At 38.9% G+C, this 24,679-nt stretch overlaps 1 protein-coding gene and 1 long non-coding RNA gene across 2 annotated transcripts in view; both read right to left on the bottom strand.

Annotated features, from left to right (window-relative positions):
* Positions 1 to 5,406: 5,406 nt before the first annotated feature.
* LOC132989795 (uncharacterized) lies at positions 5,407 to 6,003 on the bottom strand. The gene is made up of 2 exons (XR_009675941.1): positions 5,625 to 6,003; positions 5,407 to 5,505 (listed from the first exon to the last, which is right to left on the bottom strand). It is a non-coding gene; the product is annotated as an uncharacterized LOC132989795 (long non-coding RNA).
* Positions 6,004 to 17,883: 11,880 nt separating this feature from the next.
* The window catches only part of ajap1 (adherens junctions associated protein 1), a 50,952-nt gene continuing 44,156 nt past the window's right edge, over positions 17,884 to 24,679 (bottom strand). Inside the window, exons 3-6 of the mRNA XM_061057511.1 lie at positions 22,144 to 22,231; positions 21,797 to 22,039; positions 20,225 to 20,357; positions 17,884 to 19,361 (exon numbers count right to left, since the gene is read on the bottom strand). Of these exons, the coding sequence (XP_060913494.1) occupies positions 20,285 to 20,357; positions 21,797 to 22,039; positions 22,144 to 22,231 (404 nt within the window). The 3' untranslated portion in view covers positions 17,884 to 19,361; positions 20,225 to 20,284. The remainder of the gene's footprint in view (positions 19,362 to 20,224; positions 20,358 to 21,796; positions 22,040 to 22,143; positions 22,232 to 24,679) is intronic.

The following is a 24,679-nucleotide window of genomic DNA, read 5'->3' as shown; positions in this document are numbered from 1 at the left end:
GGGATATTGTCACAATGGTTGGCTCTATATGTCTCTTTCTTTCTGCATCCTCCTCTTTCCCACTTTTCAACACCAACACAGTTTCGACAGGTGGCTGTCCAACAACAGTCTGGTTCTGTTCAAGGTTTCTGCCTGTTTAAAGGCAGTTTTTCATTTGCTAAATGTTGCTTAGTGCTGTGCTCAAGATGGATCTATGGTGTGTCTTTGTAAATAATAAAACAAAGAGTAAGATATTTTCCCTGGTCTTTTCCAAACTGTGTTAAGATAACATTTGTTATGCATTGGCGCTATACAAATAGAGTTGATTGATGATTGATTGATTGACTGAATCTCTAATGGCAGTGTCAGATAGGTAAAGGGCATATATACCACATCACACAGAGCCATCAAAGACCCTGGCATTGCATACTGACTCTGTGGTGAGAATATGAAGGAGGAGACTTTTTCACCACAGATGCTTGAGGAATCTCAGGTTGTCCCCTTGAATACTGAGGAATTTCTACCCCAACAACAGGAAAAGCGCTTACCCTGAGGCAACTGGGATCCTAAAAAGAGGACAGTGCTCAAGACTTACAGAAAAATGATTTCTGAGCACATGGGTCTCAGCAGGGTTGCCTCTGTATTGATCATAAACAGGACAGTCCCTTGAAAACAGCTGAAATGTCAAGCTGGCGGGATGCTGTCTGCAAAATATGAAAATCTCCTACTTATCTGTGATTATAATCAAAGCGTGCCATCTCATCTGGTTCCTACAGGCAATTAGCATGTCGATGGAAATATGTCAGATGGATCTAATTAATATCCTTATGGACCTTGATGTGAAATAGTTCCAATCCAATACATGCAGTAGACCAACAGAGAAATGGTTTATTATGCTGTATCAAATTAATTTAATTCTCATGTGAAGGCGATCAAACACATCACCAGTCCAAAAGCATAATACATAATCAAATTAGGGTGAATGAGTTTGGGTATGTTTGAATGAATCCTGATACCATTATATGACCTCCAACAGCATATGAGACCATCGACTAAAGGAGCGACTTTTTCTATTCTGATATTTTTGAGCATATACCACGTGGAAAGTTATTCCCAGCATACAGACTGGAGGTGCCTTTGTTAACATTTTCCAGTAAAAAGATTTGGTGGGTAATACAATGGGAGTCTTTCTTTTACAGAATGCTACTTATACATTTATAGGACAAGAACAACAAAGAGATACGGCATACTGCTTTGACCACAGAGGTCGCCAAATCAACACAAAATGAAAGTTCCGTAGAGTTGCTTTAAAACTAACATCAAAGTTTTGATCTCTTGGAACCCTGTGATGTGAAAAGGGGGGAACTGTGTTTTTTTTTTTTTTAAATAAAAGTGTGTTGACGGGTAGGCTAGCAGTTAATATGTTGTGCGACCCATGTAAAGAGGCTCCTTCGTCCTCCTTCCCGTTCAACTCTGTTCGGTTCTCCTTTCCCCATCATTCCCCACTCACCATCAATGTTTCCAACTGTATCCACTGCCTGTCAAGGCATAAGCCCCCCTCGCCCAATATCTTTAAAATGTTAAATGAAATAAATGTCTAGTAGAGTTAAATTGTCAAGGGTATTTTTATTTTATTTTGAAAATCTATCATGTTCATCTGTGCATCTTTTACAGTTTTCGCCTGTGTATCTGCTTTCATATATGTTCAAAATTCCAATTTTTATTCGTGGATCTCCATGAATAAAAATGGTGAAATAATCATATCAATGGAAAATCAGTTAACCCCACCTGTCTGTTTAAATAATGAGAGAGACTATGAAAGAAGTGTGTATAAAGTAAGCACAGGACTGTATAAAGGCTTCTAAGTAAAAAATCCAAAAAATGATTTTCACTCCCTCTGTCACTTCTGCCTCTTTGATCTTCATCTGCCTAGTTGAAAGAGAACTCAGCCAAAGAGAGAAAAGTCATCTTCCATCAGCTTAAAGAAAACAAGTCCCAGATGGTAGACAGGAAGTCTAGCAGGAGCTCTCTCAGTCAGACGACCCCCTCCCCCAATTCCCCCTTTACCTAGCAGTGTGGCCATTAAGAACTATTGGGCTGAGAGGACTTAATCAAAGTTAGCTGAGAAGTGGGACATCAGCAACGAAGATGGATGAGAAGAGAGGCGGATCTGGGCTGTTCTTAAGCCAATCTGTGTTCACTTAAAGGGAGAGAATAAAGTGTGTGGGTGAGAGGGTGAGGGAGCATGCTCAGAGAGAGAGAGAGAGAAAACAATATTGCCTCAGGACCAACTGCCTCTGCTGCCTCTGCTGCCACTCTTGAACCTTTTCCAATACATTTAACATTTCCAGGGAGAAAAATCAATACCAATACCAGGAGGTGGTTACTTCCCCGGGTGTCACTACTGCTCAACTAGCTAAACTATGTTGCTCGTTTATGAAAATGTTAGATTGACAATGGAATTGTCAAAAGGTTACACGCAGTAAAGATGTATTTCTGCAAGATCAAAATGGTTATCTTCTTTGTGTAAAAGAAATTTTAAAAAATGAAGATGTGTTGTATTGTCACATTAATACAACACACCATAGCAGAATCTGTTCAAGCAGGTGACATGGATCACCCTCTAACCACCATATTGGCCCACCATTGACTTTGGAGACAAGGCTTATTGCTTATTGACTAATGACAAACATCCTTGCACCGTGACCATCTTGAAAACGGCACCCTTTCTGCAGTTCCACTGATGACTTGGCTGTTGGATAATGTCTCACATTTTGCAGAGCGACCAGCTCCAGAAGTGCCTTTCCTTGTTATTTGGCATCTTTGTAAACGTTTCCCTCAATGATATCCTCAATTTTAACTACCATAAAAACACCATATCCTTTACAATGTAAGGATTTAATACGTTTATGTTGTGAATGTCTGCTTACTTCATCCCCGTTTTTGCCTGTTACTGTGGCAAGCTCTAAAAACTACTTAAGGCCAATGAGCCTTGGATCCATTGCTTTGGCCATAAGCCAGTCAGAGACATTTATTGGAACTGCAGCAAATTCAAAATCTGCTGTTGTTGGAGTGTAACAAAATTGTGGTGTGAAATTAAAGGGAACTAGTTTCAGCTTCAGAGTGTAAAATCTGGTCTCATAACACTGTTACACCTCCTGCCTGAAGTTACAGTGGAATGCATGAATCTCCTGTAGCTTCACCCCGTATACATTTTATTTCATACTTGGACATCTACCTGGCAGGCTTCAGGGCCACACACATGCATTTCAACCATTCAGGCCCAACTGACTAAATAGTGTATTAAAACTATATTGTGTGCACATATAGACCTAAAGGGTTTGCTTTTTTAGTATGATGCTACTGCAAATTCAGAAATATGTGCCATTCTTGTCAGATAAACCGTTCCATTTTTGTCCATGCCTGTGCTCTTTTGGTATTTTGGTGACTCAACGTGATAATAAGTGAACCTGACTGTGGTGGGACAACAGGCGCAGTTGGGTGTGTGTCAGGGACAACTAAGCAGTTGTGGCACCCTGGGTATTTTAGTAGCTAAGACTGTGCCTGTGATTATTGGTTATCAGTTATATTATTACATTGGTGCCCCCCACTATTATTTTTCTGGTTAAATGTCATTAAGATGATTTGTGTGACTTAAAATAGGAGGGATTCACCTGCTTAGGCTGTAAGTACCTGCAGGGCAATATTCATTGTGGCCAGTAGGTGTCAGTAGCAGCATTGATATGTCAACAACTGGCGCTGTTCCCTGTGTATTGCAGGAAGTAAGCACAGTTGTATCGCATCAGACAGTCTGCAAAGCAGAACTATATGCCGATTCTCATACAAGACTGTCTTTCTGTTCTGTTTGCAGGTGAGAGATAAGTACACAAGCAGCGAAAACATTTAGTTTAAGTACATCTTCATGTGTTTAGTAATGTTTGCATGTTAGAAATGTTGTTTATGTCAAATAACAGGAAAGCTAACTAGTGCTAGCATCAGTAGCCTCCTTTGACACGTCAAGCGCGCTAGCTATGTTAAGCAGGATTCGTACACAGGTTTAATGTTTGTAAGATATCATATGCATTGTTGGTTCACAGAAATAGTTATTTGTGAAGACAAAACTATACATTTAATATTTGCTGTCAAGTGTTTGTTATGTTTGGAGACTGATAGCAAAGTTATATTGTTTAGTCAGTCATTTGTAGCTGTTCCCTGTGTATTGCAGGAAGTAAGCACAGTTGTATCGCATCAGACAGTCTGCAAAGCAGCACTATATGCCGATTCTCATACAAGACTGTCTTTCTGTTCTGTTTGCAGTTACGAATGCTGTAAATAAAAACACCTTTCTTATGGAAGCCACATTGTCGTAATTCAGTGTGCGTAACACAGTCAGTGCAGTTTTGGTTCAAGCTGTTGCGCTTACTATGAAAAATAAAGAATCAGAGTACTGTATGATATTATGTGGAAACAACAGGTATAACCATACATTTTTCTGTCTGTCTGCATTAACTAGTTACTCGTGATTAATTAAGGTCTGAAATTAAAGCATTCATTTTTTGTAATAAGCGTGGATAAGCCTCCGCATTGTCTCCCTGTAGTCACAGTGATAGAAAAGAACGACACTGCTGTGTCTTTGAACTTTAAAAATAGACAGTTCAGCTGACGTGTCAAAAGTAATAACCACCTCACCCTATCTAACATTTCACTTTTTCTATCGTTCCTTTTTGCTGTTTTCTTTTAGTTTTTGAGTCATGACAAGTTAATTTTCCGAGGTTAAGTTAATGTCATGACCTTCGATCAACCAAAAGGTCCTTACTTTAATTCAAAATAAAAGCTGGGTAGAATTCAAACAGCAAGTGAAGTGTTCCACGTTTGAGACAGTCAACATAATTAAAAATAAAAGCCTAATTGTTTATATTTTTCAATACGAAATAATGGAATTTTAAACATGCAATCAAAAATGTGATTCATCGCAATTAACTATTGAGATTTAGTGATTAATCATGATAAAAAAAAATTTGTCTTTTGACAGCCCTAGTCTTTTCTACTATACTGTGACTTAAACTAGGCACCTGTCCATGTGTTAACTGTGTTCAAACAAAGGGCAGTGTAGTGGGGTTTTTTGGTTCCATATTAAGATTGCTTTAATGTATTTTTAGTTGTCACCCTGCACCTTTTTAAAAAAATGCTGAGAAGTCGCTGCCCTTTTATAAAGTCTATTTATATTTTTATATTAGCAAGTTGTAGTTATTTGATCATTCTAAACTACTTTTATGCCACACAATTTTGAGATATACATTTGTTACAATATTTTAGAGTGAAAGTAGTTTACAAAGATGAACATTGAAGTTGAAGTTTTTCTGTATTCTCATCCTAACCATTGACACAAAGATAAGCACACTATTGATTCACACACAGACTCAGAGGGAGCGTTCAAAATGGTTAAATATTTAATGAAGTCCAATATTTGGTACACAGCAAGGGAAAAAGGAGTCGGCAAACAAATCCAGAGGAGTCGGCTAAAGGCTGGGTGAAAAAACCCGGCAGATAGTGTATCATACACACTAATGCCTCTGAAAACAGAGGGTTTTCTGTGTGTTTTGACCTTTCGTACACATACATGTTTTAGGGAACTGAAAACGCACCTTTTGGAAAACTCCTTCCAGGGAGATGATTTTCAGAAACTCTGTTTAAGGTTTATGTGTAGACGGGGAAATATCACCAATTTTCTCCCCTGTTTGTCATGATAGTGCGAGGCTGTCACTTTTGTTTACATGAGTTTAGTGCGATGGCAGACGTAACCAAACAGTGCTGGTGTTAACATTGCTAACTGGACTTTTAACATGCTAACACAATACACACACAGTCTCTCTGAATGGAGAACTTTAAGTGGTCATTGCAGAGGAATGGTAAGACCATTTTAGCGTGTCAAGGATATTGTTTTTGACTTGGCGTGCTCATGATAGCCCTAACAGTGCGTTTTGGGTTTTCATGTGGACCAAGATGTTTGTGAGAACTAAGTGTGTGTGGAAGAAAAAACTGCTATGAAGAGGGAAACGCTACAAACAGGCAACATGAGGGAGCACACACTGGGGTTAAACGCACAGCCAATCAGTGTATAACGAGACACAGGTGTGGGTAATCAGGGCGGGGCTGACACACAAGGAGCAGGATCTGAAATGACAGAGGGTGCGTTCGAATTGTCCCTCCTATCTCCTTTCACTATCCACTTTACCTTAACCCCGGAAGTATTTAAGTGGCGGCCATGATAAGAGCCATTCGAATTCTCTAAAAGCTAAGGAAAGGTGGGTCAATGCTTCCTTTATAACCTCCTTTAGCATAGGATACACTGGACCATCCTTTATGAAAGGAGATGAGATATGCCGCCCCACAATTCCTTGTGGCCTCAACATTTAAAGCGACTCGCGCATCCGACCGTTCACAACAATTAACAATGATCGTAAAGGGACACAGATCAAGTAAGGGATAAAAAGATAAGAGACATTTTAAATCAGATTATGTTTTATTCAACATATTTCACTCACTTAAGGATGTTTTGTGCAGTTGTACATTTGTATGCTTAAAACATTATATGTAGGTTATATCTTACATAAATGTAACAGAGACAAGGGAGAGTGAAAAACCACCAAAACAAACAGGAACAGAAGACAATTTACTAAAAAACACAACATGTTGATAACATGACCTATTTGGCAGAGCAGACTGTGTCAACCATAAAAACACAAGACCTAAATTCAAAATGTAAACACATGCTACCATATCAACAAAGATGGAAGAATCCTCTACTATGGTGGCACAAAGCAGGAACCCTCAAGCAACATTTTGCATGAGGCCTACATGCAAAACTCTTGTTTCTGAAGATAATTTGAAAAATATATCTTGATTACCAAGAGATCCTCTAATGCTGCATCTAATATGAGTGGACATGAGGTTAAAGCAGTTTGCGTAGTCTAACAAAACTTTCCCTAAATAAACTGATATCCCTACAGGGTGCTTTTGTCTGATGTAGGGGTTTGTTTGTGTGAAAATACCAGCAAAATAGAAGTGCATAGCTCAACAGGGCATAGTGTGTGATAAAGCTATTCTATCAGCCAGCAACTCTCCCGTTATTGCATCCGTTCCGCGTCTGTGAGCTCTCTCCTTAAACCTAGCAACGGAACTCTTGGAGCAGCCCATTTGCAGGCAATTGAATCACTCTTTGGAAAACATAGTGGCTTGGCTCTAACAAGCATATAAAAACTGAAGTAGTTGTGCATAGTGTCTCAATGTATCATATGCAGGTAGTGTGTTAGAGGAGGACCACTGAGACAGAGGAGGAGTGAGCTCATGCATGTTTAATCAACATTTAGTCGAAACAAGCCTTTATGTTCTTAGAGTCGAATTCCAGTGTGGATGTGTGAGGGCTGATCTATATTTAGTCATGCAAATGCGGGGATTAAAACTTGAGGCAAAGCTGGAAAGTGCTTGCTGGTTAATTAGTCATTCCCTGAAAATGCTTTTGCATGTGTGTACGCATGTTCACAAAAGTGTCAACACTGGGATCCTTGTTTTGGCACTGGTCTCGGATATAAATCACTTAAACAAAATGTCTGATGTCAAGAAAAACTTGCAGATCGACTCACTTGCCATGTTTTGTTGACAAGGCACCCAACATGGTGAGGGATCTTTGTATATATCCCATCCCAAACAAAAAAAACACATCCACTACAGCATCAATCAGCCCAAAGCACAGAAATTGCTCCCCAAAAAGCCTATTTGGTTTTTTTCATTGATGTGTTTCCCTCAAAGGTGAGTAATTTGTTCCACACCCAGACACTCTCTAATTGGATTGTAAATCTTTGGTGACAATTATTCATACGACCTGCTTCAGAGGTGCTAATGAGAAGCTATTTTAGCTTGATGACATCACCACAAATCACCTCCAGCAACTCTAGGCTCCAGGTTTTAACCTGTTTTTGGAGCGTTTCTTGCAGTTGCAAGAGGAATTAAACTGGCATTTTTTTTTTAATGTTTTCGCCCCGGGGGGGCTCTTCTCTTGTTTCAAGTTTGTTGAAGGAAGAGTTAGAGTCATAAATCTCAAATCTGTGCAAACTCTCTATTCCTCTGTGATCTCTATCACACTCTAACAGCACCTTTAAATTATAAGTTATTCCGCCACCACAGATGATATATTGGAGATGCTAAGGATGAGTGTATTTTTACAGACTGGCACTTGTCTGTAAGAGCTGTGTAACATTCTGCAGAACCTTGTCCGTCTTTGTTCACCATCAGGGCTATAAAATATGTTATTGGTCTCAGTTGGAGGATTAAGTTTTGATGACTTAGATAATAAAATGATAGAAATAGCACATGTGTGGCCACCTCTGGGTATTAGCCAGCTCTAACTCCAGGACTGAACACCCCCTCAAATCCTCTAGTTATTGTCATTTTTTCCCATAGCAGTCTGTCTTCAAACTATCCAACTTGTCTATCTGAGCAATACATTGACTTCCTTGTCTCCCTCATTGTCTCTGTTTAATAATAAACTGTTTCATTGAACACCCCTACAGGCCTAGGTGTGTACGAGACTGGATTTAAATCATTTGACTTTTTGCAGTTGCTTTCGATTATGTGTTTTTTTTTATTTACTTTGTCTTGTTATTATGTTTGCAGCCAATTGAAGTTAACGCAGTTGTTTTTACTTTTTACAGAAGATTTATTTCATTTGCAGCGTGTTTCGGTCGTTGCATTTGTTTTTTACCTTTCTGCAAGTGTTTCTTAATGTAAGTGGTGTTGGGCCGTTAATGTGCCTCTGACTTGTTGGCCCCCCTAAAGTAATGGTTATTAATCACAAAACCAAAATGTAACTTCTTATATTATAGAGAAAAACTACAAGAAGTGTTAAATTTCCAATCAAATCTATTTTATTCGCCTGCTATTAAGGTTTCTAGCTAAATGTGGTGGACTTAAAAAATGCTGAAAGGTGTATGTTTGGGTAATAGATCTTGATTACGTGAAATTATCGGGGATCAGTTTAAACAAAGTGGGACAATCAGAAAAAATGCAAAACATAGGAGTTAAAGCAGTTAACTGATAGTCTTGGAAAGGTATGGAAATGACACTGATACAGATTTGATTAAATATTACAATTTGAAATAATAATCAGAAGAGTATTGTCAGTGTTCTCTTCTCATGGCCTGGGAATATGGATTATTGTCTAGATAAGCTCTTTACTTTTGATGTCACAAAGTCATTTTTGTTGGGAATTATCACATCATTTAAAAAACGATTGATTTATATTTTTCTGCAGGAGAACACTAACAAATCCTGAACCCCGAACAAGACTACTGTTTACCTGTAACAGGGCTGAACAGGGTCATGACAGAAACAGGAGCCAAGTTTGGACAGTTTGGTAGTCTACTCATCACCAGCCTTTACCTGTCTCAACTGCCACTCAAACTTGGCGTAGTCCCTTCACTCCAAATCTGACAAACCAAGGAGCTAATCAGCTTTGACTGCACTGTCTGGCCTTGGTGGTGCCAGAGTTTTTGACAGATGCAAGTTTGCAACTGGGATTAATCATCCGGTGCTAAAGTATCTCCCTGGCTGCTGTTAGCATATGCCGCCCAGCCCATTGATTTGGCCTGTCTGTGAGGGCAGTGCTGCATTATTCTACTTAATGTACGAGGAGCGAGGTGGGCACTGGGCCCGTCAGTGCAGACCAATCAAACCTCGCCTCATGCTAATGCCGCCTGCCAGGCCTCCCTTAGAGAGAGCCTGGCTTTAGGGGAGCACAGAGGAGGACTCATTCTGCCTGAGCCATTTCGTCAAACAGGAGAGGAGAACTGTATCTCTAGGTGATCCCAAAAGCTGCCAGACAGTGTGACAGAGAAAGAGAGGGCGAGACAGAAAGTAAACAACAAGTGAGAGAGAAGGAGACACGGGAGAAGAAGATAAATGCCTCTGATGAGAAGTTAAATTGTAAATACTATTGTACATGTATTGTCTCATCGATGGAATTAGCTTTGTGTGTGTGTGTGTGTGTGTGTGGGGGGGGGGGGGGGGGGACTGATTTAACTGTCTGTGTTCAAAACATCTTTCAAAATAAAAGGCATTGGTAAAAAAAAGTGGCATCATTCAAATAGAAACGCAAATCATTGTTGATTTGGAATTATAACAAACCAAGCTTTTTAGGGAATGGACTTTATTTTTCAATTCCAAAAGGCAGCTGTTCTTTTTACATTGAGGCACAGTAATTTAATAAGTCAAAGCAAACAAGATCAGCACACCAATGAGCTCCTGTTCAAAGGATTTATTGAAAAGTGACGTTTAGAATTACATTCAGGCTTGAAACGTCACTTGTCAATAAATCCTTTAACCGGGAGCTTCTTGGTGTGCGAATCTTGTTTGCTTCTTTTACCTATTCATGTTTTTTGATCCAGCTCCCTCTTTGGGATTTGCGTGTCTTTTCTGTCTTTTCATTGCACAGTCAGTTAATACCTAATACAAATTGGTAGCAACTGGTTCCTCCAATTAAATAATGGCAGAGTATTTGATCTGGCCCTTTCCAAAGATGACAGTGAGACTAAATACAGGGAGAGAGGGCAGAGTAAGTCTGGTAGGATTCATGAAATTTGATGAGGGTTCAGCACTTATATGTACACACACACACACACACACACACTCACACACACACACACACACACACACACACACACACACACGCACACACACACAGATGGTAACAGTTGCCCTTCAGTTCAGGGATTTTTTTTGTTTTTAAAACTAGCCAATGCAGCTATTTCAATGTTGTCGGTGCTCTTTGTGCAGTATTCAATTTAAATATTCTCATTGTTTGAACGTTAGTCCTTGACCTTTGAGCTTTTTCCTAAAACACTTAGTTTATAGTGTTGGAATATTTTGAAAAAAGTTGCTAGAGAAATATAAAAAAGCCATTTATCATCTTCTTAGTCAGTGTGAGAATTGTGGGTAGAAGTGAAAGAAAAGCATGCTGGCTTGTTAAAGCACCTTTGAGAAATTAGAAGGTGGTAATGAAACAAAAGACTGAGCAATACAGATACCTCTATGACATATGGTGTCATAAGGTTCATTATAATTCTTTTGAATGCCTCCTACTGCTGCCATCAGGTAAATGTAAGGCGTTATACAGTACGCTGCCAAAACAGCCTTTCATACAATTTCCATGGCAACAAATTACTGTGAGTAATATGTTTGACTGTTAAAAGTAAGATGGATGAGTTGGTTTTTTTTGTCAGTGAACACTACTTACACATGTATAGGACAAGAGAAGCAAAGAGTGGACTTCCTCCAAGGGGTTGGCAAAATCTAGAAATTCTGAAAGGTTCTCACAAAAGCTTTGAATACAAAATTCCTGCCAAGAAAGAACTGGCTTTTAACAAGCAGACTCATGGTGAACAGCCATCTGGGCAGAGAAGGGGCAGAGAAAGTGGGATAGAGGAAGATGCAGAAAGAGAATGATGGACCGAGACGACAATCAGAGTGGCATCTGCAAAAGATTACACTGATTTATGGCAACAATGACAATAATACAGATAAAAATATTGCCAACAATAGCAAAAATAAGTGAAGTAATGACAATAATTGTAGCTGTAGAAGTCAAATATGTCCAATGTTAGCGTTAACTACTGTTATGATGACAATATAAGTGACACAATTACTGGTAATATTAAAATGTAGACTTGGGATACAAGCAGGTCCAGGGCAGCATGCCGTCCACAAAAACCATCCAAGCAGATCTGAAAGTTGAGGAAGCACCAAGACTTTTGGGAATATACAGTTAGATACAGGTATTCATGGGACCTGATTGCTAACTAGATGGAGAGCGTGAGGGAGAGACAGGTCCAAGACACACTCCATGTGGATCCAGTTTAAAACCATTAAGAGATAAACCTAAAGTTGCCCTAACTATTCATAAATAGTGATTATCTGGGATAATTTAATTGCAGTGATGACACACTGATGAATGGGAACAGAAAAAAACTATACCATTGGTTATTAAGTATCATTACAAGAATTAATATCCTGGGGTTACTTGCACTCCTGTTAATTAAGATGAACTCATACACTTATCTATTTTTAGAATACAAATACAACAGTAGAAATGCAGATGATCGTCATAGTTTTTCATAGCTGCAGTAGTGAAAAACAAAACACAGGGTTAAATCGGGATTCAGCCCTGCAAACAAAACGTAACACATAGGTACTTAAAATGTGTTAAAATACCATCAAGATTGTAAACATTCATTTCCCCATTATGCATGTGTGTGGAACCACATAATTCAATAGAATTATCCTCTCAATGGCCACTCATCATATCTACTCTCAATACATTAAAGTATCATAAAACTTTTAAGTACCTCAAATATTTAACATTACATAAGATAGAATGGAAAAAAATGTAATTGTCTTATTTGTTTAAGGACTGAAAGAGAAGATGTTTGTCCAAAGTCACAATTTCAAGGTCAAAATAAAGGACCTATGCCACATTGGAATTCAAAGAACGCTACTGATGCAACACAGCCTCAATAGTTGATAGTAATATAAATCCTGACTATGCCAACGCTTATAGCGAATCATAGTTTGAGATTAGGATTTTGGCTTTGAAACTGTGGAGGCCAATCAGATTTCGGGGGGGGGGGGGGGGGGGCGCAAGGCCACCCATTCAGCCATGCACTTGCCCGGGCCACTCTACTGTAAAGTCTCTCTATGTGTCGGCCCGGTGATTGTCTGGCCAATAGTCCATGGTGTGTACACTGCCTCTTGCCCAATGACAGCTGGGATTGGCTCCAGCCCCCCTGCGACACCAAAAGGGGAAAAAGCGGCAAAAGATAATATGGTTATGATGTCTTGATTATTTTAAAAACATAAAAATGAGTGCTCTTACATTGACTTTATACTCTGTTGGTACTGGGTGACTTCTTAAACACCTCCCAGTTTAATCTAAGCATTGCATTTTGTAAGGTAAGTGTAAGTTTTCATATCTTTTTACCTGACCAATGCCCTCCCAATGATTCGTTCCAAGAAACTCCAAGAAGCAACAGGCCGTGTTGTTTTTACATTTTATTAATAGCAACATCAGAGTACTAAATGTACAGAGGACGAATTCAATGAGAATCGCATTTACAGTGCTTGCAAATACAGAGCTTAGTAGTACAAGAGTAACCAAATCAAAGTTACCTGGAAATCGAAACGTTTACCAATAACTACAAAAGGAAGAGATGTGGTTCATAAGACACAAAATAAAAGTTATACAACACTTAGCCGTCTCAGAGACAGACTGGAGTCCCTTTTGTGTAGGTGTGTTATATGTGTGTTTGTGTTTGTATATACTATAGTCATAGGTTTTATACAAAAGTTAACAGAGGTACTCATTGATATATTAAACACAAATATAAAAAGTTTAAGAGTCACAAAGTACAAACTCTTCATTTTTATGGCAACAACACAACTCGAGTCGGATTCCTTCATGGTAGCTATGGTTTGTGATTGTATGTCAGCTCCAACGAGCGTGCCCCCAACCCCATCCCGAAAAATCTAAAGTTAAATTGTATAAAACATCCATCACTAGGAACAGTATGCGTGATATGAATGATTTTCTTTTTTTGACACTTCTGTCCAATCCGATTTTGATCAACTCTCAGGGAAAAAACGCAACCATGGATGGATATTTTTCTGATATTCCTCTTGTTTCTTCGCTTTAATTCTCATTCTGAGGCCCACACTCTCTTCTGAATGCATCACACAGCGTTGGGGACCCTCTATTCAAATCCAATGCTGAAACGGCAGATTTGGGTCATGCAGACTATAGTCTGCATCTGGCAGAGGGACCATGGGAGAATTGAGATGTTGCAAACAAAGTGTTGTTTTCCTTTTCATGTTTCTCATTTTTCAAGTCTTTGACTGTATTGACAAGCACTGACAGTGACAGTGCCTTAGCTCTTGTACATAGAAAAGTAAAAACATGACCCAAGAGGAGAGTCGCAGCCCTCCACTTTAGATTACAGTAAGCGCACAGTATGTGATTTTGTGAAACAATGAGGAAGAAGGGAAATGAAGAGCTACGGATTTCTAACCGATGAAGAATGTATTCAGTAATAACCTTTATCAGTTAATATAGATTCTTCTCCCTGTCTCTGTCCTTTCCACTGACTTCAACTTTACATTCCAAAACCAATTATTTTTTGTTGTGCAGAATATTACCTACTGTAGCTGTAGATTTCAGTTTTAAAACTTCAAATTATCACCATGTCACCATCAATGTCAGTTGAGAAACACTTCTGCATGCTTATCAGAGACCCAAAACTGATGATTAAAACAAAGTTGACACAGTGATTTTTGTCCTTTCTTGAATGCTTTTGATCATGTGAAAAGAAAATGGCTTTGAGGATTTTTATGCCAGCAATGTAATGTAAATTAAACTTTTATTTTGCAAGAATCACAGTCTCTGCAATAAGTGGAAATCTTCATTTTGTCAGGAAAATCCTCGCTGATTTATAGTTTGTATGTGCTAAAGAGGGCTCCTGAGGAGATGTGGTTACCGCAAAATACTTTCCACATCATTGTGGGAAAAAGGCAGATCAAGTCTTTGGTTTCTGCGCAAGACTTTCCCCAATATCCACCTCCCTCATTCCATGATTCCAAAATGTATATCTATATGAACTAACGGCTGATGCTTCCTACTAACTGGTAGTTAACACCAGGTCAGCCAAAGTGAAACCATCTGTCATTCATGTCCTGGTCATTTTGAACCAGCTCAATTTATCAGTTTCATCAATATGAACCATGAATACCAAAGTGTCAGCACAGACTACAGTGGTAGAGTGGTATTTCACACTTTCTTTCCCTCACAATTCTTCTTTAGACAGCTTTACCTTCTTAGTTGATATACCGATAAATGATAATATTAGGTAGTTATCGCAGCTGTTACAGTAAAGTGTATTGTAAATCATTCATTTGCCTAATAGTGATATGCAAAAGTATTTAGGGTAATAAAAACAATATGAACAATTGATCAAACACAGTTTAGCTAGAATGTAGTTGGTTACTTTCAAACTTAGGGGACTGATATGACAGAATGTGTTTTGCAGGTTGAAGTCTGTACGCCATGTATCACTTGTTTTTTTTGTTGAAAAAGTAAGAAAAAAAAACGACAGAACAGTGGCCTTTACTTTGGCTGCCTAAAGGTGATAACATCTGCATACAAATTGACAGATGCAGCGCACTCCCCCTCTGGCTGTGATTGAGGTTTAATGGCTATTGCCAAGTAGCTGGACACAGCCAGCTTGTTGTACTCCCCTTAATTACTCCTATTTCAGGAGGTCCCACGCAACCACACAGATCTGTCTGGGTGCATTAGAGTGTACTTAACCCCCAGGGGATAGCAGCACATAAATAGCATTAAAAGACATCCGCCGACCATTTGTTTGCAGTAGTTTATGCTCCTCTAAATGTCCACACTGTATTTGGGGGTTTTGGTCTGGCTTACTGATGACTGAACAAGCCTAGTTTCTGACAAGTGAAGATGTGAAACATTGTTTTGTGTATCCACGGTAAGATGTAATTAACAACACATCTTTTTTTACTCTCCTTTCTCATCAGAATGTAGAACGGGGGACAAAATTCTCTTGAAAATTGGCACTTTTTTACTATTTTCTCAACCTGACAAATCCAAAAGCTACTGCAGATATGAAAGACGCTTTGGACAAACCGAATGCAAGAGGCCAAGGCCCCGAATCAGCACACACAACGTTCACTGCCTTTAGAAAACCATTTGAAAAGACGCTTCTGAATGAAGAATGCTTGTGGCCTTTTTTTTTTTTTTAGTCCTGTTGATGAAACAATCTACACTGGAATTCATGTTGAAATGATGTTTGAGAACAGACAGTAATTTTGTTTCCAAGCCAACCATGAAAAACAGCAGAAAGCCAAGATGTGATCCCAACATCTCCTCAAACTCTTCAGCACTCATCCATCCCGACTGATAGTCACTCTCTCAAGTCTCTGAGCTACTGCAGCGTCTACTGAAGTATTATACTGGTTAGCTTGATATATAATACAAGAACTGCTTGAAAGTGCAGGTAGGAAGCTTGGCACAAGGTTAGTTTTTTTTTTAGTTTTAAAAGAAATACCGTTGTACACATGTAAACAAAGACACTATCCCCAACCTATCGAACCTCCCCCAAAAAAAGGAGAGGTCTTGAAAAACACACCTGTACACAAATAGAAGCAAATATATAGAAAATACATTTACATGTGTGTAATATACAGTAAGTTTTCATAACCCTCTGACTAGTAAGATAACACTCTTCATTCAAAAAAATATATATGTCAAAGAAGCAACTCCACAGCCTGACACACACTGAGAGGCTGAATCGGTATGGGTCATTCATGAGAATGGTTTTCCTGTTGTGAATGGGCAAAAAAGTTTTTGCACCACAGTGTTTTAACACATGCCGTCTCTGCCCCTCCTGAATGATTCACGTTTACTCATGATGATCTTACGGGGGACAACCTGTTTTTCCTGAATCCTTTATGAAAGTAAGCCTAAAACCCCCTGTAAGCCAAATATTGGAGATCTACTGTTAACACCCAAGAAAACACCCTTCTTCAATCTTTACATATTGCTGTGTGCAGCCCAAAAAAAAACGTTTACAATTACAGAGGTTTTCTTGTGCTTTGTACAAACCCACAGCACAATGAAAAGGTAGACTCATAGGTGGCTTCCTCAAAAGCTTCTTCCGCTCAAAGATAATCTGCCTTCCAGAGCTTGAGGTCGATAGTAAAATTATCGGTGCTAGAAGGCTCTTTGATGAGCTTTAGTGTTCTCCCTGACCAAAGAGTTATCCCACCTTGACTTAGGAGATAGTTAAAACCAATTTGGCCGCGGCTTATTGGTTTTTCATAATCCCCCCGTTCCTTCAGGAATACATTAACATGGTACGAGTGTTTCAGGTTTTTAAAAGAACAAAATTGAACTCTTTCTCTTTAGTTTTAAATTTCATTTCCGCTCTGTTTCCCTCAGCACCAATTAAAACCTTTTTGATTTGTGCACAACTGCCAACTACCTGGCTGTGATAGCTGAAAGTTTGATATGCTAGAAATATTCTCCTCATGTATTGAGTAGAACTGGCTCTTAAGAGATCTAACTAACACTTACTATACATTTTGGTGAGGGGGGGGGGGAGAAATCCTCCCTGCTTGCATTAAAAACACATTTTTCATAAATTGGGACACTTCTTTGCTGTACCATGATCACAGATTCTTCTTCATTCATATCATCAGATCTGAGAACAATTTCAGAAGCCACCTTCAGAAAATCAGTACGTCTTCTTTGTTATCTGACATTTAGGTTTCAAAATGATGCATCAAAAGTGAGCAGGGATATCTACCCACAATTTAATTTAAGTTCTAATATTTCAAATTATTATTTGACTGTGAAGCTCATACTGAATCAGATCCACCCTTTCAGAGCTCAAGCTCAGATCTGAATCAAAAACCCCATCACTTATCAAAAACTGCCAGAGCTGGACAGACCTGAGGCAGTATGAATGTCCTGTCCAGCTCCATGCAGTTTGCCCTTAGTCTGAGCATGCATTTTCTGCAGTGGGATGTGTTGCACCAGTGATCTTGTTTGCCTTTGTTATTTAGTGAATCAGGTGCAAATCTTAAATAATAAGTTAGTTTGGCTGTGCACCATGCACGTGCAGGTGGTTTTCTTGGTAATAATCTCAGCTTGGATTGGAGTTATTAAGTAAAGCTTGGGTAGGCAAATCGGAAGAAGCTATTAGGAGTACGATTTTGAACGCGCCTTCACAGAAATATGCAACAGCAGCCCAGGTGGACAGCATGGATACCGGTGGGGATCGAGTCACTGATAGAGCAGAGTCATCAGCACTAATTTTGGGGTCACACCACATGTCTGAGCAGCGCCTCAAGTCACCTGCAGTGCTGCTGATTCTCTTAACATTGAGTCTGCCTTTATTAATAATCGTAATGTTTCATCTCATTTTTGAACACATTACCTTTTGTAATTAGTTTAGACAGAGATCTGAAATTGATTCATGCACTTTTAAATGCATGTATAGACTTTACTAATCAATTACACAGACTGTGTTCAGAGAGAATCATGCACAGTAAAACAGAATGGGCTGCTTATTCTCTCTTTGTGCTGTGCAGCAGCAACAGCAGCAATGAGCTGTGTCTGGGCAGTGCACCTATGCAAGCTGTGTGGCTACTCTAACCTGTTAACATGCACACAGGAATGAAAAGCAAGAGGTTTCATGACACGCTGCTCAGTCGTGCACTGTGCGCCAAGCTTAACCATCTCCTACTATCTCTTTCTGCCTTCTAGTGTGACTCGCTGTTGAGCTTTAGTTGTAGAAGACTCGTGGTGAATGAGCCTACAGGCAGAGTACACGCAGGTAGACTGGCAGGTTAATCATTCCATCAAGTTAAATGAAATGATTGAACATGGCTTATTACAAGCCATACGATATGGGGTTTTATTTTTATTGATCGCTTATAGGACGTAAAGAGAATTTTACAGATGTAACAAAAAATGCCTCTCACATAAATTGCCTACCCTAGCTTTAACAGTGCTGGATCCTTAGTGCTTTGGACCTCTACTGTAAGGTCTGTGGCAGACTCTCGTGTAAAAAAATAGACATAACTATTCTGTTTTTTCTTTTAAAATGGGACCAATAGAAACAGGCTTTTCAAAATCAACACTTCAATAAAGCATATACCGTGTCTTTTTTTCCACCTCCCCCCTGACTAATAGAATAGTGCTTCATATAAATATCTTTTACACTCTTTTATAACACATTTCTTAAAACTATTTCAAAACATATTCAAATACATTTGTCACATTTTTTTAATCTTTCACATTTCTTTAAAAAAACAAAAAACAAAAGAAAAATGTAGTTGGAGTTGATACAGGGTTAATATAGCACTCATTAAGTCCATAAGTTGTTGTTGTTGAATCTTCCTGCTATCCATGTTGTGGCACATAGTGGCATTATTGGCACATTGTTCAGAAATACAGTTCATATCTTCCCCCCACAGCAGCTCCGTGGATTCCTTTCACAAATGTCAAGTGTTTTTTTTGTTTGTTCTTGAGACGTACTCAAAGTCCACAGTCTTGTTCCCCCAAATCCTGTAAATATACCTATATATAATCTATAACTAAATGACTGTACGTTCCTGGAAATATGGAGTGGCAGCAACGTGGCTGCTCTGCTTGTCATCTCTAGAAAAATAAAAATCTTAACCAGTGTCCAAAGAGTGATCACGCTATTTTACAAAAGACGCTGTTTTGTGTGTTTCTTGTTTCCAACTCGATCCTGTGGAGATGTGGAGAAAAAAAACAAACTCAGAATTATAATGGATACACTGGAACCAGTCTGCTTTCCCTTATGTGAAAGAAAATTAACATGGCCTGAAATAGATGCATGCCCAGGGCCTTTCTTGCACTAGAAGAAAAAACCTTTCCTGTACTTTGACTGCCTGCTTTAACACACAGGCATACATTTCATTTGTAACAAAACGATAAGGGATCTTGTGTCTTTAAGGACTACAGCATTGGTAGCATGCAGCATAGAGAGGCGAGATGACTGAGACTAATGTGTGTCCAGACAACGCTATGGCGCTCTCCTCTCTCTCTGCACTACCTGCAGGCAATTTATTCCTTTAAAATCTGGGTCAATAGCAGACGTTACATCTCCCCTCGAGCCTCCACCAATAACACTGTGGGGCCGGAGCATGTGTTTAACTTTCACGCTTTGAATTTCAGATGCAGGCCATTCTTGCATAATTAGCCATGCATAATAAATATGTCACAAGTCATGTTAAAGTGCCCCTTTACTCTAAATATTCAATAGAATATACTGTTGGTGTGAGAATGAGAGTGGTGACATGTATATTAATAAAAGTGGTCATATATTAAAACTGAAATCCCTATCGTTGGAATACAGTAAATCATTGATGATATATCTGCTCTGTTATGTGAACTTGAGACCTCTGATAATTCCCTGGCCTGGATTTCTCTGTCCTTTTTTTTTCTCATCACTGTGCAGGAGATGGAAAGCAGCATAATTATGTCAAATATAACAAACATATGCCAAGTTTCCGTTTATTCCCAAAGTGGAGCAGGTGGCTAAGGCTCAGACGGTGATTTTGCAAGACGACAAAGTGGCACAGTACCCACCAGCGTGTGTATGGAGGAAGTCTCTTCCACCCACATGAAGTGAACAAGGCCTTCAGCTCGTCAACATGAAATCTCGAACCATTTCTCCGACACAAAGGCCACAGGAATCAGTTGTCTTTCAGTGGGGGAAGGCCTGTGGGATAAAATGTAAGAGGTAAGAGCTCAACGTGGACTCAAACTGCTGTGTGTCTGTTTGATTGGTTAATTTTACGACATGTTATCAGTCCTGAGATGTTATTATTACAAAAATAAAATCAGAACACTTCACCCCCCTTGTTCTGTTTCACTCATGTTTTCCTCTTTAACAAAGGACATCCACTGTTTTCACTAATTTATGAAAGACAGACCATATGCTTGCACTCCAGTCTGGTTGCCATGGTAATGATGATAATGGAAATGGTGTGACTCTCTTGTTCCAAAAGAACAGTATCCATAAGAAGTACAGGCTGCAGGAGATAGTTAAAACCAATTGGCAGCGTCTTATTGGCTGACTTTAATGCCTAGATTTCGACTGAAGATATTTAGAAATTGACTCTTTAAACAAAAACAGTAAAGAGCTTAATGACTACATTGCCATGCAATTCACGAAAGTAAATGTTGATTTTACATGTTATAATCGAAGATAATATAGAACAGTAAAGGCCTGTGTCCACTAAGGCTGTTTTTTTTTTTGCGCTGGCAGAGCCCATTTTCAGTACAAAATGATTGCATTTCAACATTTTAGCGCTTAGCGTCTGGGTGCAAATTAATTCACAGCATCACATTTTTTTTGTTGCTGCACTCACAGCGCTCTTAGATGAAAACAGATTTGGAAGAGTGCCACTCTCATCAATGTCACTTCTCCCTCACTGAGAAATCAATATCAAGAAGGGGCGGGACTTCTGGTATCAGCTTAGTCAACAACAATAGCGGAAGAAGCTAAACTATCTCGTCTTTCTAAGGCTACATTTTCCAGGTCTAGAACTGCTGCTGGACAGGATTTGAATTTTTCTTTTCACGTTCATTCTTGGAGATATTTCCTTCAATAAAGAAAACAATTAAACACATGGAGCTATTAAAACAGACTTGACTGTCATTACCAAGGGAAGTTAAATTCCGTCACCGATGAACAATGAGCGCTGGTGAGAAGTGGGCGATGCCAGCACAGAAATCACCGTCAATGGACACACAGCCCTCAAAGATGGATAGAATATTCTTGTTTTTAACACTAGTTAAAACAACAAAATTAAATAAATGAAGAACATCATTTGCTTGCATTTGCTTTTTTTCTGGGCTTTTTAATTTCACGTGGAGGTAATTAGAACATTTTCCCCCTCATAAAACAATCATAATTAGGAAGCAGACACTGATTTCTTAACCCAATTTAAATTGATCTATCTGTGTCATTTCACTTTGGATTTCAAAAGATTTAGGCCATTACACTCTAATTATATTAGTGATAATAACTGCAGACACAGACATCATTATGGAAAAAGGGTATTTGGATTATCAGTGCTGGCTGACTGCGGTCTTTTTTTTTTTTTAGTGAGCATCCACCCTCTGCAAAGAGTGACTGGTCCTGAGCCAGCATACCTGTTTCCGTTGTAAGCGGTTTTGTACACAGGCGTCTGCTGGATCATCTCATCAGTGTAAATCGGCACGGCAGTCCGAACGCACTCATGTGAGCACTGTAGGCTTTCATTGTAGGCAGTGAATATGTCCACCTTGCTGGGAACCCGGGCTGGGGTGAAGTCTGTCAGGTTTTGGCAACTTTCTTCCTGCTGGTGGATCTTGCGCTGATGGCTATTGTGGCGGCCATTTCCTGACTGCGCACAGCTACAAAAACACGCACCAAAGAGAAGAAACAAACATAAAATCATACCTTGTACCTACAGTCTCCTCAAGTGCCTGTTTTAAAAGAGTAAAGGAATCTTTCCTACCAGTTTTTAAGGACGAGTGTTGTGATCAAGGCTGCGATAACCATAATGAGAGACACAGTGATTGTGATTATCTGGTGAACTGCCAAACCTGTGAAAAAGACAAGAATAAAAACAAAGGCATGTCGTTACAATCATTTGTGAAGCAAGTGTTTTTAAAGCTTCTGTTGCTCACATCAGAGAGCCATGCACTCGTCTTGTCTTTTGTCTTCTGTACTGTACAAACCCACTGCACTCTACAAAGCATCGAGGGCAGCTCACTTGACTGCCCTGAACAATTTTGCTCTTCAGTAAATATTGATGACATCCTCAGCCACTGCTTTTCATAATTGAAGGATGATATAAATAATTCCATTACAGCATAGCAGACTGTAATGGATAACACCGTCCAAGTTTTCTCCAAGTATACCCACACCTCTCTTTATTCTTATGATTCAGGTCCAAATTCAAAAGTGTTTAGTTAATGTGTAAGTGTATCAGACAGGATGTAAACTGATGTCTCACTCAAAAAGTAAGAAAGGAAAATAACCTCCAACTCTCTAATAGGTGGTTTGCTTTTCAAATCATTTTCTCACTTGAGATTACAGCTCTGCATTTCGCTCGAAGGCTTTTATTGCAACTCTTAACTGAGAACAAATGACTTGATATGTTAGATCAAAAAGCTATTTGATCAAACGTGATCCTGTTGGGTAGTCAGAACTCTTTGAAAAGAAAGCCTGGTAATGAATGCTGGGGAGAAGAATGAGGATACACTAGTACACGTGCATTAAAACTGGGTAATGCTATTCTTGAAAACAGCATTGGAGACACATTTAAGACAATGTTATTGTGACAATGTTTTTTCAATCTTTAAATACTTGGGGAAAAAAGAGAAAATTTAAAGACAAAAACTTCATCTGAATAACCAGCCAATTAAAGAGCAGAAATGATACATGCATAATAAGACTGTCAGACCGATATCAAACATACAGGGGCGTGTCTAGATGGTTGGCACGGGCCACACCTTAAAATCTTATTGGCCACCCCAAAATCCTTACTTTCTGGAGGTGGGTCTTATTTATGTTGAAATCCACTATTTAGGCTGTACAGATTCCTGTCTGCAATTTTTGAAACACTTTACACTGTGACTTTGGATGTATTTGTTTGAATCCTTCAAGAATTATCTTGTATTACTTAAAAAGTCGATGTGATTAGTGCAGACATCATGGGATAAATAAATGATCTTCATTCATGTGTGGGCACACAAACTTCAGGCCACCCCTGCACAAGTCAGTGTCCCAGTAGGGCCACCCCTGTACAAAAAAGTCTGGGCATGCCCCTGCAAATCTAATATTTGAATGAATATCAAATTCTAAATAAGAAAATAAATGGTGCAACACTTAAGGAACAACTGGTTTCACTCATGTCTAACTTCATCAGCAACAGAATTTGTCGTTTATAACACTTTCTTTTACAGATTTGGGTTGTTAACTTGAACTGTACAATTTGTCAATTTGATTGAACAAAATAGAAAAATTACGTTTTGTCAGATCTGAAGACCTTGTTATGAAAAATTGGAGCAACTTCAAGCTGCGTTTAAAAGCCTCTTTGAATCAGCAGAACACTTGAAAAGACATCTGTAAATAGTTACTGCACTAAAATACAAATGTGATAATGAACATGCTGTCTCTTTACACATCAAGATAAACAAACAGCACAAGCCTCTTCAAGGCTCTATTCCAGTTTCCTACATCTCAAGAGGAAAAAAAAAGGCACTTTGACTCCGACATTTCCATTTTGTTAGCCTGCTGCCATTTATTATTCTTCCTTTCTTCTTTTCATAGCTTCCAGGTACATAACAGGGGGTTTCATCTGAGCTTTTTTTAATTGAAAATAGCTACCCCTTTTATATCTATAGTGGAGTTACGGGTTAGAAAAGCGAAACATTGTGCTGAAAGATGCTAAACTGTGGCAAAGTTGACAATTCTTTGTGTCTCTTTCAGTCACTCCTTCTCAGAAACGTAGCCATTCAATCCATTTTAAATCTTAAATATGAGGCAGAATAAAAAGGTAACCTCAGGCAGGACTTGACTTTTACATTCCTCCTTCATACAAACCAAATACTGAATAAATCCGCCTACTCATAGATATTTGTTTTTGAAAAATAATAGAACTTGATTATAAATCCTAAAAGGGCGGTAGAGGCCCAAATACATTCTCATTCTATTCTATATGCCCATTGTCAATGAATAAAGGATTCATGTAAATATTGACGCTATTGATCGTGTGATTCGGGAAAGCTTTGAGCAGCCACCTTTGGTATAATCGTATATATTTAAAAAGAGCAGTACAAGCCAAATCATCATAATTACACATGATTTTTTTTTTCAAAACTTCCTTGCTGTCTTGTTTTACAAAGCAAAGCCATAAAAATACTAGTTAAATTGCAACATAGCCCGCTTGCAGATATGAGAGAGGCTCAAAGCATCCCTGCTTGGCCCCTTTGTTCTCTTTGACTAAAGTACAAAAGCATTTTCTTTTTTAAACTATTCAGAGTTGT

The sequence above is a fragment of the Labrus mixtus genome, chromosome 15 (genome assembly GCF_963584025.1).
Source record: "Labrus mixtus chromosome 15, fLabMix1.1, whole genome shotgun sequence".
Lineage (NCBI taxonomy): Eukaryota > Metazoa > Chordata > Actinopteri > Labriformes > Labridae > Labrus > Labrus mixtus.
This window is presented reverse-complemented; position numbering and strand designations above follow the sequence as displayed.